Source organism: Tenrec ecaudatus, chromosome 18 (assembly GCF_050624435.1).
Source record: "Tenrec ecaudatus isolate mTenEca1 chromosome 18, mTenEca1.hap1, whole genome shotgun sequence".
NCBI classification, from domain to species: domain Eukaryota; kingdom Metazoa; phylum Chordata; class Mammalia; order Afrosoricida; family Tenrecidae; genus Tenrec; species Tenrec ecaudatus.
This window is the reverse complement of record NC_134547.1, coordinates 3,252,706-3,275,331: the sequence shown is the minus strand read 5'-3', so window position 1 is coordinate 3,275,331 and position 22,626 is coordinate 3,252,706. Positions and strand designations below refer to the sequence as shown.

Genomic DNA, 22,626 nt, shown 5'->3' with positions numbered 1-22,626 from the left:
CGCCCCTCGCCCCTCCCTCATCCAAGAGCCGCGCTGGCGCCACGCCTGTTTGTCCCGGTCTCCCACTATTTTCTGTCTTCTATTCCACCCAGATGGCACCTGCATAGCCAGCCCCAGAACTGGTCGCAGGAGGAGCCTTTCTGGAGACCCAGGTATGCAGATACGCAAGCGCCACGATACCTGGCCTCAGGACCCAGGAGACCCAGGTATCCGGATGCACTAGACGTGGAAGGCGGCGCGTGAAACTTTCCCAGAAACTGGGCCCCCAGGAGTCCAACGTCTGCCTGACGAGCTTCCCTCTGCGCGTCCCAGGAGTCCAGCTCCCGGGCCGCCAGTTCCAGGAGCCGTGACCACATTCAAGAAAATCGACCAATCTAAACCTCCATCGGTAGGTGTAAAAAAAAAAAATGTGGTGGCGCAGCAGATAAGCGCTGGACTGACAACAGAAGGGTGGGTGGTTCGAATCCACCCAGCCTCTTGGAGAGAAAGAGCCGATGATGATCGCCCGTGAAGGTCAGTCTAAAAAAAAACACTGTGGGGGCAACTCAGCTTGCTCCCATGGGCTCACTATGAGTTGAAAATTGACTCCGTGTAAGAGCCCCCAATAATTTTTTTTTTAAAGAAGAAAAATGAACTGATTCCAAGAGCCCAAGCGGAAAGCAAATGTTTTGAGAACGATCCGGTCAACGAATGTGTAAGTGTGCTGTACACAATTGACGTATGTATGCATTGTGATAAGAGTTGTATGAGCCCCCATTAAAATGGCTCCAAAGAAGAAGAAGAAGAAAGTTGACGCTGTGGCATTATCAACAATTACAGATTCCTCCCCTCCGGGGTCCTTGGGAAGTGCAAAGGGTTAATGCACCAGGCTGCTAATCAAAGGGTTGGAAGTTCAAGTTCACACAGAGGCACCAAGCAGAGGACAGAGCGGATGATAACCTCCACGCCATCGAGTCCATCCAGACTCATGGCGACCCCCCTGTGGGGTTACTGAGAGTGTAACTGTTTACGAAAGTAGACAACCGAGTCGTTCTCCCGCGGAGCTGCTGGTGATTTCGAACTGCCGACCATGCGGATCAAAGACCCACGCTGTAACCACTACAACACCAGGGCTCCTCTGAACCAGCCACAGAAAACCACATGGAGTGCAGTTCCCCTCTCAGACCTAGGGGGCGCGTTACTCAGAACCCACTCGGTGGCCGGCAATCCTTCCTTAGGGCCTTGTCTCCAAACCTATATGTGCCTTGTCTCCAAACCTATATGTAACCTTTTGTTACTCTCCTATCCCAACGTTATATCCAGACCCAGAAATCCACCAGGGCGACCAGAGTTGAGGATAACAGTGATTTAATAAATTATGAGATAGAAGAAAAAACTGTACAAGCAATGGGGTACAGGGAGCCCTCTGGAGAGGGGTCACTTCACTCCTAGATTACAGAAGACTGATTTGGTTTACATGGAAAGGCTGCGCAGGGTCCTGCCTGCACTTGGCTGGAAGCCAACCAGAATTGTAGGCCCCCATTCCCTAGGGAGACCTGGTAGAGTGTGGTCACCGGCCGGGCTGCTAACCACAGGGTCAGCAGTTGGAGACCACCAGCCACTCCTCGGGAGAAAGACTGAAAACAGTGGCTGTCTCAGAAATCCACAGGGGGCAGCTCTACCCTGTCCTACAGAAATGAGTCGGGATCAGCTGGACGGTGTGAGGTTTTTGAGTTTGAGGGTTCCCCGGTCGGTGAAGTTTGGTCAAGCCCTGGGCTTCATGGGGAAAGGCCAGTGATTGGAAGCCAGTAGCTGCTCCCTAGAACAGTGGTTCTCAACCTGTGGGTCGCGACCCCTTTGGGGTCGCAGGGGTTGCCCAATTCATAACAGGAGCAAAATGACAGTTATGGAGCAACGAAAATAATTGTATGGTTGGGGCATCACCACCACACAAGGAATGGTATGAAAGGGTCGCAGCATTAGGAAGGCTGAGAACCACTGCCTTAGAAGAACGATGTGGCAAAGATCAGAAGCCCCATAGGGTCTGCTCTGCCCTGTAGGGTCACCAGGATTCAGTCTTTGTTCTCTAGTGCTGGTATTCTGGAAATACCACAAGGGGGTGGCTTTAGTGAACAGAAACTTATTTTCTGACAGATTAGATGTCCAGATTCTATGTGCTGGCTCTCCAGGTGGCTGGGCATCCATCTTACTGTGATCACCGGTTTAATCGCTCTTCTCGCTCATGATCAATTCCAGGTATATCCTACACGGATCCTGCCTCATGCATCCACCACAAGCGACTCATTCCCAAGCGGAATTATAACCGGAGGCACAAAGGTGAGGATGGACAACCAGATGGTGGGGGTGGTGAGGGATGTCATGAATCAGACTCGATGGCAAAGGGCTTGGAAATCCTGAAGGGTTGCTTGGGAATTCCCTCCTCTCAGTCGTGGGTTAGGGCCAGGCTCATAGCAACAGAAGGAAACGCTCCCTGCTGCTAAGTCTGTCTTCTTCACTTGTGGGTGCAGTGGCCACCACTGTGTCAACCCATCTCCTGGAGGGTTGTCCTCTTTGTCGCTGACCCTCGGCCTTACTGGGCACAACGGCCTTGTCCACGTAGGGGCATTCTCACCTCCTTTGAACCTCAGAATCCCTGAGTCAGTCCCCGCCCCCTCCATCCTGGAGACCCACTCCCCCTGCCTCTTCCTCCACAAGGAACCAGGAAATTTAAGTTCGCATCCACCTCTTCCATCAGGGAACCAGGGCTCCAGCTCCCCATTCCCCGCCTGCCCCCGGGCTCAGATCTTTGAGTGTACCATTCAATGTCTTCCCCCAAAAGAAATGGGAGTGTGAATTTTCTAGCCCTTCCTCCTGCAGGGCCCAGGGAGGTCTGGGGCCCCAGCTCTCTGTTCTCCCAGGGGCCCCAGGAGTCTGGAGTCAAGAGAGGATGGAGATCTTGAGTCTGGCTGGGCTGGTGTCGGGAGCCCTCATGCAGAAGAGGCCTCCAAACTGTGGGCCTGGATGGCAGCCACGTTCTCGTATAGCAGGTTCTTTGTTACGTTCTCGTACGTGACCTCCTTCTCCCCGGCTTGCCGTAAAAAGCACAGGATGCACTGATGAAGGAACACATACTGGGCCTGGGGAAGGGGGGGTGCAGGGTGTGAGGGGTGGGCTCCCCTGGCTTTCCCCTAGGGCTTCCCCAGCCTCTCCTCCCTCCCCAGCCCCACCCCTGGCTGGCCCTCATTACCTCCGTTTGAACCATTAGGGGACGGCTGTGTCTCATCTTTTTCACAAAATTGAAGGGCCCCACGGCACCCTCGCTCTCCAGCTGCCGGATCAAGACATCCAGGGCGATGAGGGTGCCGGTGCGGCCCACGCCCGCGCTTCGGGTGGGATAGGGAGGGGAGGTGTCACATCGCACGGGAGATGCCACGGGTAACACTCATGTCCCCCCAACCCCACCTCCCCCCAGTGATAGTTGGCAGCCCTCATGAGTCACACAGGGCAGCTAACCACAGCAAGAGCCCCCAGTGGGTGTCTCTGTGTGGGACAAATGGGCCACAAACCCGAAGGGTGGTGGTTTGGTTCCACCCAGAGCTACCTGGAAAGAAAGCCCTTCCAGATCCAAACCTGCTTCCATACAATTGGTGGTTGGGCCGAGGAGACGGGTGCTATAGCACCCTGTGTTGAAGAAAGTAGATGGTGCCTGGCTGTCAGATACAATGGCGTCTGGGGTCTTAAAGACTTGTCCCCAAACAAGCAGCCATCTAAGTGAGATGTCAACGAAGTCCACATGGAAGAAGAAGCACACCATCATCAGTCACCAAAGGATTATGAAGCACACAATCCAAAGTTGAAGGGAGGGATTGGGATTCAAGCCTAAAGTCTGAGAGTCTGGTTCACAGAATGGCATGGGTGACAGTGGGAACCCAAGATCCATTGGTAGAACTGCATGGGAACTCCCGGGATCTCCCTCTATCCACAATTGAGGGATAGGAGGAAGTGGTCACTTAACGGAGTGCATCGGTGGGTGACTTTAGAACAGAAGTTCAAAGGCAGAAGCCTGACCTAAACAGTTAAAGCTTGTCAGCAGATTTCCCTTGGGATACACGCTGGACCTGATCTGGTTTCCAAAATCTTATGCATCGGGGGAGGGGTGGTGGTGTATTGCTTTGTTTGGCTCTGGTTGGCTGTATTAAGGGTATCTCAGGAGTGTTAAGTCATTAGGGGTCACCCTATTGAAGTTGTAGTCTATGTGTTTTAGTTTTGGGGGTGTGAAAACCAGGACTAATGAACCTATAGCGTCAGCAAGTGGCATAAAGGTTATTTGAGGGAGGGGGGGACAAAGAAGGGGTGGTGGGGTGAAGGGGTGATGACGTCAAGGAGTCCATGTAGAAAAAGAATGTTTGGAAACGGATTGTGGTAGCAAATGTACCATTCTTCTGGTCGTGATTGAACCGTGGAGTGATTTGGTATAATTTTCAGCCCAATTAAAAAAATAATTCGGCTGTTGGAGACTTCCTTGGGTGCAATCCTACTTTGACCCGTGGGAAGCTGCCAGTGAGCTGGAGTTCACTTAACGGCAACTGGTTAAACCTGGTGCCTGTGGCTACGCCCTTGGAGGATACGGCGCATCAACACGGCTTGTGTCACGCTGCGTGGTTCCTGAGGTTCGCTGGTGTCCTGCCAGGACCTTGCTTCTTCCTCCCCCTGGCGGAATCAGAACATTCCACTGGGTCTGTAGACCATCTGTGTGGATCTGGTCATCTGCCGATAGGCATTCAGATTGGCTCCACCTTGTGGCTACTGTGAGTCCCTTAAGGCCTAGCGGGTAGGCAGTGGGGGGTGGGAGAGTAGGGGGTAGTTCTTCTTTGTCCCGTAGGGTGGCCTTGACTCAGAATCAACATCATGGCAGTGAGTTCGAGTTTGTTGTTGATGAGTCTGTCTGCGTTCCGAGTTTCAAATCATTTGGGTCTGTGTCTAGGCGTGGAACTGCTGGGTCCTATGGTAGTTCTACATTTAACTTTCTCACTGTATTCTTCTTTTTAAAATAGATCATTTTATTGGGGCTCTTATACTCTTATAACATTCCATACATCAATTTTATCAAACACGAGGCAAAAGATATTTATAGAGGTATACATATAGGCATGTATATATGTAAATATATGAATATATAATGATAGGGCTATAGATCTATGTACATATATTTATATGTTAAGTGTTAAGGTAGCAGGTGGACATTGGGCCTCTACTCAAGTTCTCCCTCAACACCAGACAAATGTGTTTTAATAACCTGGCATTCTGTGACTCTCCCTTTTCTGACCCACAATCGCTGAAGACAAAAAGTGTGCTTAAGCAAATGTGGTGAAGGAAGCAGTTGATGCCCAGCTATCAAAAGATATAGCATCTGGGGTCTTAAAGGCTTGGAGTTAAACAAGTGGAATTAGAGAATCAACAAAGCCTACATGGAAGAAGCATACCAACTCATGTGATCACAAGGTGTTGATGGGATCAGGTATGGGCATCAGAAGACCCCAAACAAGCAACCATTTTGATGCAAATGACTAGGGTTGGAGTGGAGACCCAATGCCCATCTGTTGACAATTGGACATCCCCTCACAGAAGGGCCACAAGGAAAAGATGAGCCAACCAGGGTGCAGGATAGCACGGATGAAACACACAACATTTCTCTAGCTCTTTAATGCTTCCCGCCCCCCCCCCCCACTCTCATGATCCCAGTTCTACCTGCGTAACCTGCTTCACTGGCCACCGATCTCCCGCCTCCTCCTCCACCACCTCTTTCCTGTTCCTCCAAACTTTCTGAGAACCCAGGGAACACCATCGTCTGACTCACAAAATGGGGCTTGTGTGTGTGTGTGTCTGTGTGTCCACAGGGGAGGGGCCTTACCTGCAATGCACAATGGGTGGACCTCCCCACAGCTGCTGGTCTATCCACTTCCGAAGGACCTTCCAGAAGGCCAGCAAAGGGGCTGGGGAGTGAGGGACACCATGATCGGGCCAGGCCACATAGTGGAATTGCCGCACAGCTAGGCTCTTCTGCTCCTCCAGCTAGAAGGAGGGTGAGTGAGAGAGGGGACTTGTGGGCTCAGGAGCCTTGGGAGCGGGTCTGGATGGTAGCCTTCTATGACTGATGTGGAAACGCTTGCATAGGGATCCTGTGGGCCAGTGTGCAGAGTTCTGGGTTGGGGAATGTGTTAGGGAGGGGTCTCTAGAGAAACAAAACCAGGACACTCATGAATATATATATATATATATATATATATATATATATATATATATATATATATATATATATATATATATATGGAACAGTTAATAGACTAGAAGTCCTTTAACTCATGTGGGCTGCCAGGTCCAAGATCAAGGAAGCAGACAGCAGAGTCTTCCCTGGAGCTAAGCAAGCAGAGTCTGACCATAGGCAGCAAGCAGCAGGGTGGGTCAACAGTCAGTAGCTTGGGAGCTTAGCAAAACAGCTCCAGGTGGGATACTGAACTCAAGCAATGCAAGGTAACAGGAGTCATCAGCCTCAAGCTCAAACGATGTATGCACCAGCATTGTGGTGAAGCAGGTCTCGAAGTAGCCTCAAGCTCTAAAGACATGATCCATGGGTTGGCCTGGCCCACAGGTAGTGTAGCTCACAGGTTTAGGCAGAGAATTAGCTAAAGCAGCAGCATGAATACTCCAGCATGCTCCCATCATCAGATAGCAAGAAAGATGGGGGTGGGCCTAGCAGAGCCATTTATCCCTGCCCTCCAAACAAACTGCGACCTGATTAATACCACATGTTCCTATCAGCTAGTTTGGTCAATTAAACCTAACTATTACAGGGGAGATGCCTGGAATGTTTTGGGATTGGGATTGAGAGCCAAGAAGGAGCTTACGTGGAAGAGCTTCAGGTCCCTCGTGGTCCAGTTCTCTGACACCTCCTCACCCACCAGGGTCACCTGCAGTTGCCCGTGGGTGCAGGTCTGAGAATCCAGGGGCCAATAATGCTCACATTTCACCTGGGGAAGCATGGGAAGGGGGAGTCAAACACCAGGAGGTCTAGAGGACCTTCCTGTGTGCACCTATTGTGTGTGCTGTTATCAACCCCACTTCACAGATAAGAAAATGCTGGTGGCCAAGCAAGGCTAAGTTCACGTGCCCCGATCATTGTAGCCCTTGTGCAGAAAAGTCTCACATGTGTATGGTGTCCATGGGCTTCCAGGTTTAGATCCATCATGGCCAAGAGGATTCTTCCTTCCTGTTATGGATCAAATTGTATCCACCACCTCCAAGCCTCAAATATGCATTGGAGTCTATCATTCACTGAATTGGGGTCCCCCAAAATATGTATCAGTCTGGCAAGGCCATGGTTTCTCAGTATTATGAAATGATCCTCCATTTTGTGATCCGATGTAATTATCTTACGTGTTGTCAATACTACTCCCTATGATGTTCACACATTTCAGTTACGATGCTGGTGGAGAACATTGAAAGTACCACAAGTTGTCAAAGGAACACACAAAGGTGGGGGGAGGAGTGGAGGAAGGGGGAACCGATCGCAATGATTGACGCATAATACCCCATCCCCCAGAGGGGGATGAACAACAGAAACATGGGTAAAGGGAGACAGCAGTCAGTGTAAGATATGAAAATAATAATAATTTACAATTCATCAAGGGTTCACGAAGGTGGGAGGGTGGGGGAAGTATAGCCCAAAGGCTCCTTGGAAGCAAGGATGGTGAGGCCTTGTTGCACGAACTTGGACATTTTATCAGGAGAGACCAGTCCCTGGACAAAGACCTCATGTTGGTAAAGCACAGGGACAGGAGAAAAGAGGAAGGCCCCCAACAAGGTGTTATCCAACAATAAATATGCTCAGAAAGGGGTCCACTCTCACCCGGCCAGACTCAATGCAGTTGGTCAGCATGACCAGGGTGTGGCTCTGCTGCTCCCACACCAGACGCCAGAAGTCACCCACCGTCTGGGGCAGGGGGCCTTGGGCTGCAATGAAATCTTGGGAGCTCCACAGTCCCTGCGGGAAGGAAGTGGGTGGGTCAGGGACGGACCTCTGCAGCCCTGAGCTTTGAAGGCTTTGTACAGCACTCCTGATGGTTGATTTTTATGTCAACTTGGCTGCGACTGTGGGTTGTTCGAGCTGAACGACTATCCCTGGGGAAGGACATCATGCTTCGAAAAGTAGAAGGGCAGTGGAAACGAGGAAGAGTCTTGGGGAGATGGAGTAACACTGTGGCTGCCATGATGGGCTTCCACAGAAGAATTGTGAGCGCGGTGCTGCTTGGCAGGGGCAGTGTGTCTTTCTGTTGTACACAAGGGTCACTGGGAGTCGGAACCTACTTGAAAGCACGTAGCCACAACAGCGTGACTAGGTCGTGATTCTTGGGGGTGCGGCTGAGCCTGGCTGACTGCTGTCCCAGTGAAGAGCATGTCCTGGAGTCACATGACCTGAGGGGATCTATGAGCCATTTGGAAGTGCAGTTCCTTGGAGGTGTACCCTGCTAGAGGTGGTGTGTTCCGGGTCGATCTTCCTCCCTCCCCCTCCACACGTCCCTCCCTCCCCTGAACTCTTCTTGTCATCTGGACTTTGCGTGCATATACCTGCAGAGGTGTCTAACCTGCTGCCTGACATTTTTCAATGCCTTGAACTAAATTTCTCTCTCCTTGTCTATCTAGCATTTCTATATATATCCATACATTGATCTTATCTATCATACATTTATTGTATCTTTATATGCATCTATCTATCTATGTATCTATCTATCCATGTATCTATGTATCCATTTATCTATCATCTATGTATGTATCTATCATCTATGTATCCATCCATCATCTATCTATCTATGTATCCATCCATCATCTATCTATGTATCCATCATCTATCTATCTATGTATCCATGTATCTATCCATCATCTATCTATCTATCTATCTATCTATCTATCTATCTATCTATCCTGTCTGTCTATCTGTCTGTCTGTTATGTTGTGTTTTTCCATACAATCCAGACTAAGACAGTGCCCTTATGGTCCCAGCTCCCAGTAAAAGTCCTTACAGGCATGAAGCTAGCGTTGATATAGTCAGAGCCTGGTTCCCCATGGAGGAGCTTCAGGGGCACACGGGACCAGTCATCTAGGGGAGAAGGCAGTATTAGTAATGCAGAGATGGAGTGGAAAGACCCAGAGAGGTCCAGTCCCAGGGGTCGGAGTTGTGAGGAGGTGAAAACAGACAGAGAGCACATGGAGATTGGAAGGGACCTCCCCGGGGAGGGTGCATAGGCCAAGGGATTCTCACCGGAACCCACCCGAAGGAGACCTTTGTCTCCTCTGAGGGCGCGAGAAAGGGAGCCAGGGATAGAGCGTGGAGAGGTGAGGGCTCAGGACAGGTCAGTGGAAATGGAAGAAAAAATAAATAAAAGCTCCTTGCCCTTGATTCTGACCCACGGCGAGCCCATGTGTTACAGGGTGGAGCTGGGCTCCAGACAGCTTTCTTGGTTATGACCTTGACAGAAGCCCATCGCCAGACCTTTCTTCCCCCTTCCTTCCATGGTGCCCCTGGGTGGGCTCAACTGCCAGCCTTCCGTTCACATTCAGCCGCAAGTCATTTGCAGGATCCCCCTCCACCCCACCCCGGGGACCCTACAACTCACAGGGCAGCACATTTCTGTAACGATTCTTGCCGTTGTTCTCTGGGGCTGAGGCCACCTTGTTGGGCTGGTTGAATCCCTCCAGGGTCAGTTGCTGGAAGTGGAGGCAGAAGAGGGGGGCGGTGAGATTGCAGTGTCTTTCCTTTCCATCCAGAACACCCTTGCTCTCGCATTGCCCCGTCCACCCCTTGTACTCTAGGTTTCTGCACTACCCAGAGAAATGGAGTGTATACCCGCTAACGCATCTGCAGGGCATGTGAAAGGATTTGGGGCACGGGTGGTGGGGGGAGCCATCATGGGGGAAGACTGGGGAGCTGGGTAAAGAAGGTGAGATCAGGGGCAAATGGGGGTATCCAGAGGTGAGGGAGCTCCTTTAGGATAGCCGAAACCCAAATCCTTATTTAAGGCTGTCAATTGCATTGGAAAGATAGATAACTCCATGCCTGAGGGTTCGGTGGTAACCCCACAAAATATGGATTGTTGCGTGTGTTCAGTCTCCGTGGGTTTAGGGGTGGGGCTTGGGGGTCCTGGGGCTCGGCTCAGCCCCCCCTCCACTCTCTTCCCCACCTGGTATTCCTCTGCAAAACCATAATGGCTGTCCTTCTCATTTTTCCGGACATGGTCGGCAAAGTCTTCAGCCCGAATATCTCCTGGGAAACTGTGGGGAGCAAAGAGTGGTGTATGTAGGAAGAAGCCATTTAAGCTCCTGCTCTAGTGACCAGAACCACAGGTCAACAGTTGGAAACCAAGGGAGAAAGATGAGGCTCTCTATCACCCCCGAAACCCACAGGGAGCTGCTCTATTCACTGTGAGTCAGAATGGACAGTGAATTACTATTTTTCCCTTTCTCTTTGGTTTTCAGCTCTGGGAATCAAAGAGATGGCATCTCGTCTTCCCCTTAAAGCAAGTCCCTTCCTCCTGCACTCTAGGTCCAGTGCCCTCCGGTCTCCTTGGGAGCTGTAGGTCTTGAGTTCTTTCTTTTCTTCTAGAGCTAGAGATGCTATTGATTAAGTTAAATGAGAGGTCTCCTGGATCAAGGACTTCTAACTTCCACACCTGTGAGAGAATATATCTCCGGTGCAGCCCTTTGCTGCTGTCACCCTGGCAACTGAATACAGACTAGAACCAAACCAGCCTCCGTTGAGTTGGCTCCAACCCATGATTGCCTCGTGTGTCCCAGAGCAGGACGGGGCTCCACTGGGTTCTCACAGGCTGCGATCTTTCAGGGAAAAGGCCACCAGGTCTTCCTTCTCAGACAACTCCAGGTGGATTCCAACTGCCACGCATTGGGTTAGCGGCTAAGTGCCCAATCATATGCCCTACCTAGGAATGGCCATCCTATAGGATGCCCATCCTCATAGGAAAGGAGATACACGGAGACAGAAAGAAGAAGGCAGCGGTGGTCATTACATAATCTGGTGTCAACATGAGCATATTAAGAGAGAAGGGGTGGAGTCTAGCTTGTCAATCAGGTCACAGCCTGGTGATGTCTCCTTGTGGGCGTGGCCTTCTCATGAAGATTCTGGGAACTTCCTCTCTCTCTCTCTCTCTCTCTCTCTCTGCATTAGTCTTCCTGTTGACAAGCCACGGAAAACTTGGTGAGACCTGCAAGAGCTCTCTCTTTCTCTCTTTCTGCTTCACCTTCCTGTTGAAGAGCCACACTGGGAGAGCTGGAGGAGCCACGTGGAGGCCCACACCAGTGCTGAGATGCTTCCACTGCCACTGGATCCACAAGACTTTTCACACACCAGCCTATGATCTTCCTGCATTCAGTAGCTGCGTGAGTCTGAAGAGGGACTTATGGACTATGGGCTAATATGGACATGATCTGGACTGGGTTGGGATGTTTTCTCAATATATAATTGCTCTTTGATATAAAACTCTTTCTTATACACATATGAATGTCCCTGGATTTGTATTTCTAGTCAACCTGACCTAACCCAGCAGGTGTCTCACGCCATAGCTGCAAAGCAAGGAGCTCCAATGAGCATATGGAGCTACCAGAAACTCCAAGAGGGGCATGAAAGACAATAAACTTCAGAACTCTCAGAGGGAATCAACACGGTGGGCACCCTGTTCTCAGACTCCTAGCTTTCAAAACGCTCAGACAATAAACGCCTATTGTTCTAAGCTACTCCTTTGCGACGGCAGTCCTAGGAATGAAAGCAAACCCAACCAACTGCCGTTGAGTCAACCTTGGGTCTGAGTGGACCTGAGTTCCGTAGGGTGCCAATAGTTGTGGTCTCTTGAAAGTGGACCACCAGTCCTTCCTTTCAGAGTGCCTCTGAGTGGATTAGAACCATCAACCTCTCAACTAGAAGCTGGGTGTGTAAGGCTTTGGGCTTCCCTGGAACTCCAGGAATCTCACACACTTCCCAACCCTCCTACTCACCCAAAGGCCAGATCCGATTTCTCCTGGCTCTTCTTATTCCTGGAAAAAGTATATTGGGGTGAAAGAGTCAGGAAAGGAGGACTAGAACCACGAGTCCCCATTCTTCTTCCACCACCCCAGGCCAGTCTCAATCCTGCCCCCGTCTCACCTCTTCCTCAGGAAGAAAACCAGCAGGCCCACCAGGATGAGAAGCAAGAGAACTCCCACAATGGCTCCGATAATTACACCTGGGAGGAGGAGGCATTGAGAGCAGTATTATAGGCCAGATCCAAGCCCCTGGTATCCTTTCTCCACCCTAACCCAAAGCTTGTGGTCAGGATGCGTGGTGTTTCATTTTATACGTCCACTTGGTTGGGCTGTGGGCCTGATGGTCAGATCAAATACAAGTGTGGATGTTGCTGTGAAGGTATTTTGTAGATGGTAAAATGTACAATCGGGAGGCCTGGTGGCATAGTGGTTATGCGTTGGGCTGCTAACCAAAAGGTCAGCTGTTCAAAACCACCAGGCACCCCTCAGGAGGAAGATGAGATTTCTACTCCCATAAAGAGTTGCCGACTCAGAAACTCACAGGGGCAGCTCTACCTTGTCTAGAGGTTCACGGTGCGTTGGCATTGACTGGGTGGCAGTGCCGGTGGTTTGAACACGCACACTCGGGTGGTTTTAAGTAAAGGGGATGGCTCCTGACCCTGTGAGTGGGCTTACTACAGGCTGGTGAAGGGCTCAAAGATGGACATTTCGGAGAGGAAGCTTCTGCCTCAAGAATGAAATGGAGATATCTCGCTGGTGTTTCTAACCCGCTGCCTGAACTAGAGATTTGGATCGGTAAGTCCCTACAATCATGGGAGCCAATTCTTTAAAAATAAAAGCAACCCATCTATAATATATATATATATTTTGGGGGGAAAGTTCATTATCTTTTCATTCCATTTTCCTCACATGTTTAAGCGTTTTGTTATAGTTATGGATTGAATTGTGTTCTCCCAAAATATGTGCCCTAAATCTTAGCCTCTATGCCTGTGATTGAAAGATTCCTGGTGGCATAGTGGTTACTCATTGAGCTGCTTACCGAAAGGTCAGCAGTTCAAAAACACCAGCTTCTCAGAGAGAGAAAAATGAGGCTCTCTGTTCCTATGAAGAGTTATGGTCTCAGAAATCCACAGGGCGCAGTTCTACCCTGTCCTATAGGGTCATTATGAGACAGTATTGACTTGATAGCAGTGAGGTTGGAATTTGCTTTTTTATGTTCTGTCTTTGTGATGTTACTGAGATAAGATTTGTGTAGGATGTGTCTTGAATCAATCTTCTTTGAGATACAAAGAAATCAAACAGCCACATACCCCCCAAGACAGTTTAACAAACCCCATCAAAATTTTAAAAAGATAAGAAAGATAGGTAGACTCACTAAAGAACTCAACAACAGTGAAATAAAGGACACAAAAATCCACAAACAAAAATAAATCAGCACTGAAAATTAAATAGGACAATGATAGGTGGTTTTTTGTGCCAACCTGGCCAATAGGAACATGTGGAGTTAATCAGGTCACAGCTTGATTGGAGGGCAAAGAGACAAATGGCTCTACAAGGCCCGCCCCTCTCTCTCTCTTGCTCTCCGGTGAACAGACCAGTATGCTGCTGCTTTAGCTAGTTCTCTGCCTCAGGCTGTGAGCTACACTACCTGTGAGAGAAGCCAACCCATGGGTCATATAGCTAGAACTTGAGGCTGGTGGATCCTGTCACCTTGCATTGTCTGAGTTCAGCACTCCATTCGGGCCTGCTTCCTTAAGATCCCGGGCTACTGACTGTTGCTGACCCACCCTGCTGTTTGCTGCCTGTGGGCAGACTGCCTGCTTTGCCTGAGGGAAGACTATGCTGTCTGCTTCCTTGACCTTGGACCCAGCAGCTCAGGTGAGTCGCAGGACTTTCAGTCTATTAACTGTTCCATGAAAGTGTGGATCTGCGGTGTGGACTAATTAGCTGTTATATTCCTTCTCGTTGTATAAACCTATATCTATCTATCTATCTATCTATCTATCTATCTATCTATCTATCTATCTATCTGGATAAGATATATGTGTCCTGGTTCTATTTCTCTAGAGATCCCTGCCTAACCTGAAAATGAAGAGACCATCAATACTGGCAAAAAAAAATTTTTTTAATGAAATGACAGCAGTAAAATTATACATATGGATAAACATGTCAAATGTAAATGGCTTATATGCACCAGCAAGGAATGAATAAAAAATATAACCCAACAATATGCTGTCTACAGCGGTACAGATGAGAACTGGAAACATGGGGAATCTAGGACAGATGAACCCCTTAGGACCAGCGGTGAGAGTAGCGATACTGGGAGGGAAGAGGAGCTAGAAAGGGGGAAACCTATCACAAGGATCTACATATAACCTCCTCTCTAGGGGATAGGCAACAGAAAGGTGGGTGAAGGGAGATGCTGGGCAGTATAAGATAAGATAAAATAATAATTTATAAATTGTTAAGGGCTCATGAGGGAGGGGAAGTGGGGAGGGAGGAAGAGGGGAAAAGGAAAATGAGGAGGTGATTCCAGGAACTCAAGCAGAAAGCAAACATTGAGAATTATGAGGACAACGAATGCGTAAGTGTGCTTTACATAATTGATATACATATGGATTGTGATAAGAGTTGTATGAGCCCAATAAAATGATTTTTTAAAAAAGAAAACATGCTGTCTGCAAGAGATATACCTTAGTCATAAAGACACAAATTAGACTGAAACTATTACAAAATACATACAAGACACTGACACTAAAACAAAGCAGAACCATCCATAAAAAAAATAAAATCAAGACGGTGTAGTATGGAAGAGACCAGACCAAAACCAGGGATGTACATGGTAGACAATGGTGGAGGAGGTGGGGAAAGGAAAACAAAAGGATGAATACAAGGAAGAAAAGGGTAGTGGGGTCATGGGGCATTAATCCACCCAAGGGGAGGGTATTGTTTATATCTCCACAGGGAAAGTGGGACCAGATTTCAACCCAGTGTCGCAAGGTGTGAATGCAATATCCCGGCGTGGAGGAGGGAACCGGTGGAGAGGTCTGGGAGGCTGGCCCCAGCACCATAAATTAAGTGGATTCCTGCCCCTCCCCTGAAAAGAATTTGTTCCAAAGGACGACATTGACTCTGCAGCTATGGGAGATGGACATATTTGATCAGAGCACACGGGAGCAGATGAAGGGGCAGGAGGAGAGAGTGGAGCACAGCCTGGCCCACCAGGCCGTGATGATGATGTTCCTGAGTAGAGCAGCCAGTCCACAGAGAGAACAACATGGCTGGCCCTACTATGAGACATGATGCCCCTCAGTGACTAAGGGCGATACAGGGGACAGCACCGGAGACACAGTGTGGGAATTGCACCTGACCTGATCCCACCACCCCGAGGCAAATCACTGGGGGAGTGCAGCGGAACAGCAAGGGAATGGAGTGGCAAGGTCCCCAGGGAATGCTGAAAGTGGACTTTGGGGCCAGGGCGTGGTGCCCCAACAGACTGGACTGGAAAACGCTCCTAAGGGCCAGCAAACGATCCCTGAACTAACTACAAGCTTTTCTCTTGTGAACTGTTTTGTTCTGTTCTTTTTCAGTGGTTTGTTTTGGTTGTTTTGTTGTCTGGTTGTATACTGTTGCTTTGTTTTCCTCTGTCTAGTTTTCGTGCATGTTAGTGACTCCACAGGTCTGTCTGAATAGGACAGGCTGGATGAACTATCTGGATGAAAAACAACGGGACCGACAGTTCCGGGGGGACTTGGGGTGGGGGGTAGGGGGGGTAAGGAAGTGGTGTTAACAAACCCAGGGACAAGGGAAAAACATGGGACCCCAAATGGTAGAGAAGGGGGAGTGGCAGGCCTGGTGGGAAATGATCAAGGGTAAGGTTGCTTAGAGAAGAGGTATACTCTAGCCCAGGTGGCGATGAAGCATGGTAGTAGGGCAGGAGGAAGGTCAAGGGAGATGGAGGAAAGAGCTAGGAGTCAAAGGGCATTCATGGAGGTCTAGACAAAGACATGTACATGCAAATATATATAGGAGGATGGGGAAATAGATCTATGTGTCTATATTTATAGGTCAAGTATTAAGGTGGCGGAAGGACCTTGGGCCTCTACTCAAACACTCCCTCAATGCATGAATACCTTCTTTTATTAAATTGGAACTCTATGATGCTCACTCTCCCAACACAACGGCTGGAGCCAAAGTGGGTGAACAAGTAAATGTGGTGAAGAAAGCTGATGGTGCCCGGCTATCAAAAGAGATAGTGAATGGGGTCTTAAAGGCTTGAAGATAAACAAGCGGCCATCTAGCTCAGAAGCAACAAAGTCCACATGGAAGAACACACCAGCCTGTGTGATTGAGTGGTCCCAAAGGGATCAGTTACCAGGCATCAAAGAACAAAAAATCATATCATTGACTGCACACCTCCATGATAGGATCGCTGAAGACAAATGGGTGCATAAGCAAATGTGGTGAAGAAAGCTGATGGTGCCCGGCTATCAAAAGAGATAGTGTCTGGGGTCTTAAAGGCTTGAAGGTGAACAAGCGGCCATCTAGCTCAGAAGCAAATAAGCCCACATGGAAGAAGCACACCGGCCAGTGCGATCACGAGGTGCCCAAGGGACCAGGTATAAGGCATCATGCAAAAAAAAAAAAGATATAAGTGTGTATGTATGTGTATATATGTGTATATGTATATATGTATGTGTATATATGTATATATATATATATATCATATTAAATGAAGGGGGAAGTGCAGAGTGGAGACCCAAGGCCCAAGTGTCGGCCAATGGAGATCCCCTCATAGAGGGGTTTAGGAGAGGAGATGGGTTAATTAGGGTGTGAGGTAGTATCGATGAAGAACACAGCTTTCCCCCAGATCCTGGATGCTTCCTCCCCCCAACTACCATGATCCGAATTCTACCTTGCAGGGCTGGATAGGACAGAGGCTGTACACTGGTACATATGAGGGTTGGAGGTACAGGGAATCCAGGGTGGATGATACCTTCAGGACCAAGGGTGTGAGGGACGATGCTGGGAGAGTGGAGGGTGAGTGGGTTGGAAAGGGGGAACTGATTACAAGGATCCACATGTGACCTCTTCCCTGGGAGAGGGACAGCAGAGAAGGGGGGAAGGGAGACTCCGGATAGGGCAAGATATGACAAAATAACGATGTATAAATTACCAAGGGCATATGAGGGAGGGGGGAATGGGGAGGGAGGGGGGAATAAAAGAGGACCTGATGCAAGGGGCTTAAGTGGAGAGCAAATACCTTGAGAATGATTGGGGCAGGGAATGTATGGATGTGCTTTATACAATTGATGTATGTATATGTATGGATTGTGGTAAGAGTTGTTTGAGTCCCTAATAAAATGTAAAAGAAGAAAAGAGAAAAAAAATGATTAGGGCAAAGACTGTACAGATGTGCTTTATACAATTGATGTATGTATATGTATGAACTGTGAAAAGAATTGTATCAGCCCCAATAAATTGTTAAAATAAAAAAAAATAAAAAATCATGACTAATTGGGATTCATACCAGGTATGGATGCATAGTTCCACATTAGAAAAACCATCAACATGGGGGGGGGATGAGAGGGGAGAAAAACCATCAACATAATCCGTCATAGAAATAAAGGAACAGAACCACATGATCATATCAATCCACACAGAAAAGGCATGTGACAAAAATCCAACACATCCTCCTGAAACAAGCACTCAATAAAAAATAGGAATGGAAATTTCTCAACATAATAAAAGGCATAGATATAAAACCAACACCCTTAATGGCGAGAAACTGAAAGCATTCCCCTTGTGAAGAGGAACAAGAGAAGGAGATGATGCTGTGTTACCACTCCCTGCTCCCATAAAGAGCTATAGTCTCGGAAACTCAGAGGGGACGTTCTACCCAGTCCTACAGGGCATGAGTTGGCATTGACTCGATGGTATGAGTTTTTCTTCTTCTTTATTTAAAAAAATAATTTTATTGGGAGCTCTCACAGATATTGTAACAATCCATAATCCAATTAGATCAAGCATAATTGCACAATTGCTGCCACCATCGGTGTCAAAACATTTTATTTCTTCTTGGACTCTTTGATGTCAGCTCTTCTTTATCCCCTCCCTCACCATTTTTTCTTTAAAAAAATGTACTGGCATTTTCAGCCAGAGTTATTAGACAAAAAGGAGTCCTGGTGGCTTACGAGCTGGGTTGCTAACTGCAAAGTTAGCAGTTTGAATCCACCAGCAGCTCCTTGGGAGAAAGATGAGGTTTTTCTACGTCTGTGAAGAGTTACAGTCTTGGAAACTCATGGGGATAGTTCTACCTTGTCTTATAGGGTCATGATGAGTTGACATTGACTCCATAAATGAGTTTGGTTTGGGGCAAATAGACAAGAAAGGGAAATAAACGTCGTGCAAACTGTCAAAGAAGAAGGAAAACTCAATCCTCAGAGGATGGGGTTCTATCCATAAAAATACCCAAGACTGGGCAAGAAAATTGTTGGAACTAATGAAAAGATTCAGCAAAGTGGTGAGGCTACAAGATCAATACACACAATTCAGTTTCTCTGAAACAAAAATCAGGAAAACAATACCACTTACAGTGGCCACCCCCAAAGATGAAATATTTAGGAATAAATGAAACCAGAGAAGCAAAGACCTGTACACATGCATTGCATCACAACCAAATCTGAATAGCAGGAGCCAAACGAGATGACTGGGAGGTCCCAGACATCCTCCTGGCAATTAGATGTCAGCCCCCAAATATTTCACCAGCAGAGTAAAAAGAGCACCTGAAGACTGGGAAATCTTTGGGGCAATGGCTTGTCAGACAAGGGACTAATCTCTATAATTTATAGAAAACTTTAAGACCTGAACAATTAAACAAGAGAAACACACCAATAAAAAGTGATTCAAGGACACGAATAGATACTTCACCAAAGAAGACATTCAGGTGGCCCCAACGCCATGAAGAGATGCTTATGGTTATTATCCATTAGAGAGATGCAAATCAAATCACCCCAGCATTAATAGCAAAGGCATGAAACAAAGCAGAAAGCCACAACTGCTGGTGAGGATTCGGGGACACTAGAACCCACACATATTGTTGGTGGAATTGTAAAATGGTACAACTACTGTGGGAAACAGTATGGTGCTTCCCAAAAAAGTTAGAAATGTATTAAGGTAGCAGACAGACATTGAGACTCTACTCAAGTACTCCATCAACACAAGAACACTTTGTTCTAATATTCTGGCATTCTGTGATGCTCACCTTCCTGGCACAATCGCTGAAGATAAAGCGGGTACATAAGCAAATGTGCTGAAGAAAGCTGATGGTGCCCGGCTATCAAAAGATATAGCGTCTGGGATCTTAAAGGCTTGAAGGTAAACAAGTGGCCATCTAGCAGGGAAGCAACAAAGCCCATGTGGAAGAAGCACACTAGCCTGTGTGATCACGAGGTGTCGACAGGATCAGGTCTTGGGCATCAGAAGACCCAAAACAGATAATCATATCCATGTGAATGAGGGGAATGGGGGTGGAGTGGAGACCCAAATCCCATCTGTGGACAATTGGACATCCCCCCCACAGAAGGGTCACAAGAAAGGGACAAGCTAGCCAAGGTGCAGTATAGCACCAATGAAACACACTTTTCTCTAGTTCTTCAATGTCCACCCCCACCATTATCATGACCCCAGTTTTACCTTACAAAGCCAGCTAGACCAGAGCATACACCCTGGTACAGATAAGAGCTCTCAACACACGGAATCGAGGACAGATAACCCCCCCCCCAGAAACAATAATGGGAGTAGTGATACCATGAGGGTAGGGAGAAAGGGGGAACCAATCGTAATGATCCATATAAACACCCCCAACCAGCGTGACAAACAACAGAAACATGGGTGAAGGGAGACAGCGGATGGTGTAAGATATGAAAATAATAATTTATAATGTATCAAGGGTTCACGAGGGTGGGAAGGGTGGGGAGGGAAAAATGAGGAACTGGTACCAAGGACTCAAGTAGAAAGAAAATGTTTGAAAATAATGATGGCAACATATGTACAAATGTGCGTGACACAGTGGATGGATAGATTGTTATAAGAGCTGTAAGAGCCCCTAATGATAATAAAATAAATTAAAATTTTTTAAGATGAGGGGGGGGGTAAAGGGAGAAATGGAAAGACCATATGTTAAAACAATCCTAATACGTAGTCTATATCCCAGAGATTAAAAGCCATACTACGGATAGCCAAGTGTACACCCATGTTTGTTGCGGCACTATTCCCGATGGCAAGAAAATGGAAACAACCTACATGCCCATCGGTACAAGAGGAGCTAAAGAAACCATGGTGCACACACACAATGAGAAACTGCCACACCATTTTAAAGCATGACGTTGAATCTGTGAAACACCTCATAACATGGAAGAACCTGGAGGCTATGAGATTGAGTGAAATCAGTCCATCGCAGAAGGCAAACTGTTTTATGAGTTCACTATGATTTTTTACAAATCAAGAAAAGTTCTTCACCTTAAAGGATAAATTCTTGGATGACTACCAGGGGTGAGGAGGAAGGGAAAGTGCATACTGGCCAGCGGCTGCATGCATTATTAATGTGGTGAAGGAGTAAACAAATAAGTAACCAAGAAGAAAACCTGCAGAGGAGAACTCATTTTGTGTTGAGTAACATTTTATTGCTCGCAAAAAAAAAATAGAAATACAAAAACTCAAAGGGCAGGTGCAATATATTATGCAAACAATCCTTTTCGAAGAGCAGAAGTGGGAATGATGTCTCTGAAGGCAAATCCACCCTACAAGATAAGGAAGGACATGATATAGTAACCAGAGAGCCAGTCCCTCACGAGGACACACCCAAAATAAATATCTAGTAACCCGAATGGCATAATAGCTCAGCAAAACCAAAAACGACAAATGTCAGGGCTTGAAAATACACGACTCACACCCCAACAGCACTGAAAGAGACACAGAGAATTCTGTAACAAGAGTAGGAGACTTCCACCCACCGCGCTCAGTGACGGACAACAAATAGAAGGAAACAACCGCTGCAAGCGCTCTCAATGCAACAACCAACCAGCGCACCTCACAGACAGAGACTATCCCACTCTTCCCAAAGCACGTGGGTCATTCCCTAAAAGGACCACGTTTAAGGCCACAAAGCAAGCCTCAACAAGACACACAGCCATTATGTGCCAATAAAACTGTTAAAGAGAGGAGAGAGAGAGAGAGAGAGAGAGAGAGAGAGAGAGAGAGAGAGAGAGAGAGAGAGAGAGAGGAGCACACACAGGGAAGAAATGGAAGAAGTGATGATACATGAAGGGGACTGCAGAGAGGGAGGAGAAACCAGCTGTGTAGGAATGGTTGAATGGAAAACTGATGATCTGCTCTATAAAGCTCCCCACCAAGTTCACAATAAAAACTTTTCTTCAAAAAGGAAATAATTGAAAAGATTCAAGACCGCGAACTAGTTCAAGGCATGTTCTCTGATTACAATAAAATATAATATAAAACTAGAAATCGATAGGAAGAAGAGCAGAGGTGAAAGCTAAAAATATGGAAACTAAATAGCATCTTGCGTAAAAACCACCGGCTAGTAAAGAAGTAGAAGATATATCTTTTAAAATCCTAGAATATAAAAAGAATAACAATGTAATATACAAAACAATTGGGACAGAAAAGCAATCAATATACACCCAAAAAATGAAGAGCCCAAATCAAAGCACTAACCTTAAAATTAAAAAAAAAAGCATTAACCTGAAGCAAATGTGGTGAAGAAAGTTGATGGTGCCCGGCTATCAAAAGATATAGCATCTGGGGTCTTAAAGGCTTGAAGGCAAACAAGCAGCCATCTAGCTCAGAAGCAACAAAGCCCACATGGAAGAAGCACACCAGCCTGTGCGATCACAAGGTGTTGACAAGATCAGGTATCAGGCATCAAAGAACAAAAAATCATATCATTGTGAATGAGGGGGAGAGTGGAGTAGGGATCCAAAGCCCATCTGTAGGCAACTGGACATCCCCTTATGGAAGGGTCTTGGGGAGGAGATGAGCCAGTCAGGGTGCAGTGTAGCAACAATGAAACATACAACTTTCCTCTAGTTCCTAAATGCTTCCCCACCCCACCTCCCCATCTCACTATTATGATCCCAATTCTACCTTACAAATCCGGCTAGACCAGAGGATGTACACTGGTACAGATAGAAACTGGAAACACAGGGAATCCAGGACAGATGATCCCTTCAGGACCAGTGGTGAGAGTGGCGATGCTGGGAAGGTGGAGGGAGGGTAGGGGGGAAAGAGGCAACAGGTTACAAGGATCTACATACAACCTCTTCCCTGGAGGATGGACAACAGAAAAGTGGGTGAGGGGAGACATCAGACAGTGTAAGATATGGAAAAATAATAATTTATAAATTATAAAGGGTTTAGGAGGGAGTGGGGAAATGAGGAGCTGATGCCAAGGGCTTAAGTGGAGAACAAATGTTTTGAGAATGATGAGGGCAACGAATGTACAAATGTGCTTGACACAATTGATGTATGGATTGTGATAAG

The 22,626-nt window shown here is 47.4% G+C and overlaps 1 protein-coding gene across 1 annotated transcript in view; it reads right to left on the bottom strand.

Annotated features, from left to right (window-relative positions):
- Nucleotides 1-2,966: 2,966 nt before the first annotated feature.
- PTPRH (protein tyrosine phosphatase receptor type H) overlaps nt 2,967-22,626 on the bottom strand; it is a 28,165-nt gene continuing 8,505 nt past the window's right edge. The window contains exons 12-21 of the mRNA XM_075537819.1: nt 12,188-12,266; nt 12,040-12,078; nt 10,215-10,305; nt 9,651-9,741; nt 9,057-9,133; nt 7,886-8,020; nt 6,885-7,007; nt 5,891-6,051; nt 3,227-3,362; nt 2,967-3,116 (exon numbers count right to left, since the gene is read on the bottom strand). Coding sequence (XP_075393934.1) covers nt 2,967-3,116; nt 3,227-3,362; nt 5,891-6,051; nt 6,885-7,007; nt 7,886-8,020; nt 9,057-9,133; nt 9,651-9,741; nt 10,215-10,305; nt 12,040-12,078; nt 12,188-12,266 — 1,082 coding nt within the window. The remainder of the gene's footprint in view (nt 3,117-3,226; nt 3,363-5,890; nt 6,052-6,884; nt 7,008-7,885; nt 8,021-9,056; nt 9,134-9,650; nt 9,742-10,214; nt 10,306-12,039; nt 12,079-12,187; nt 12,267-22,626) is intronic.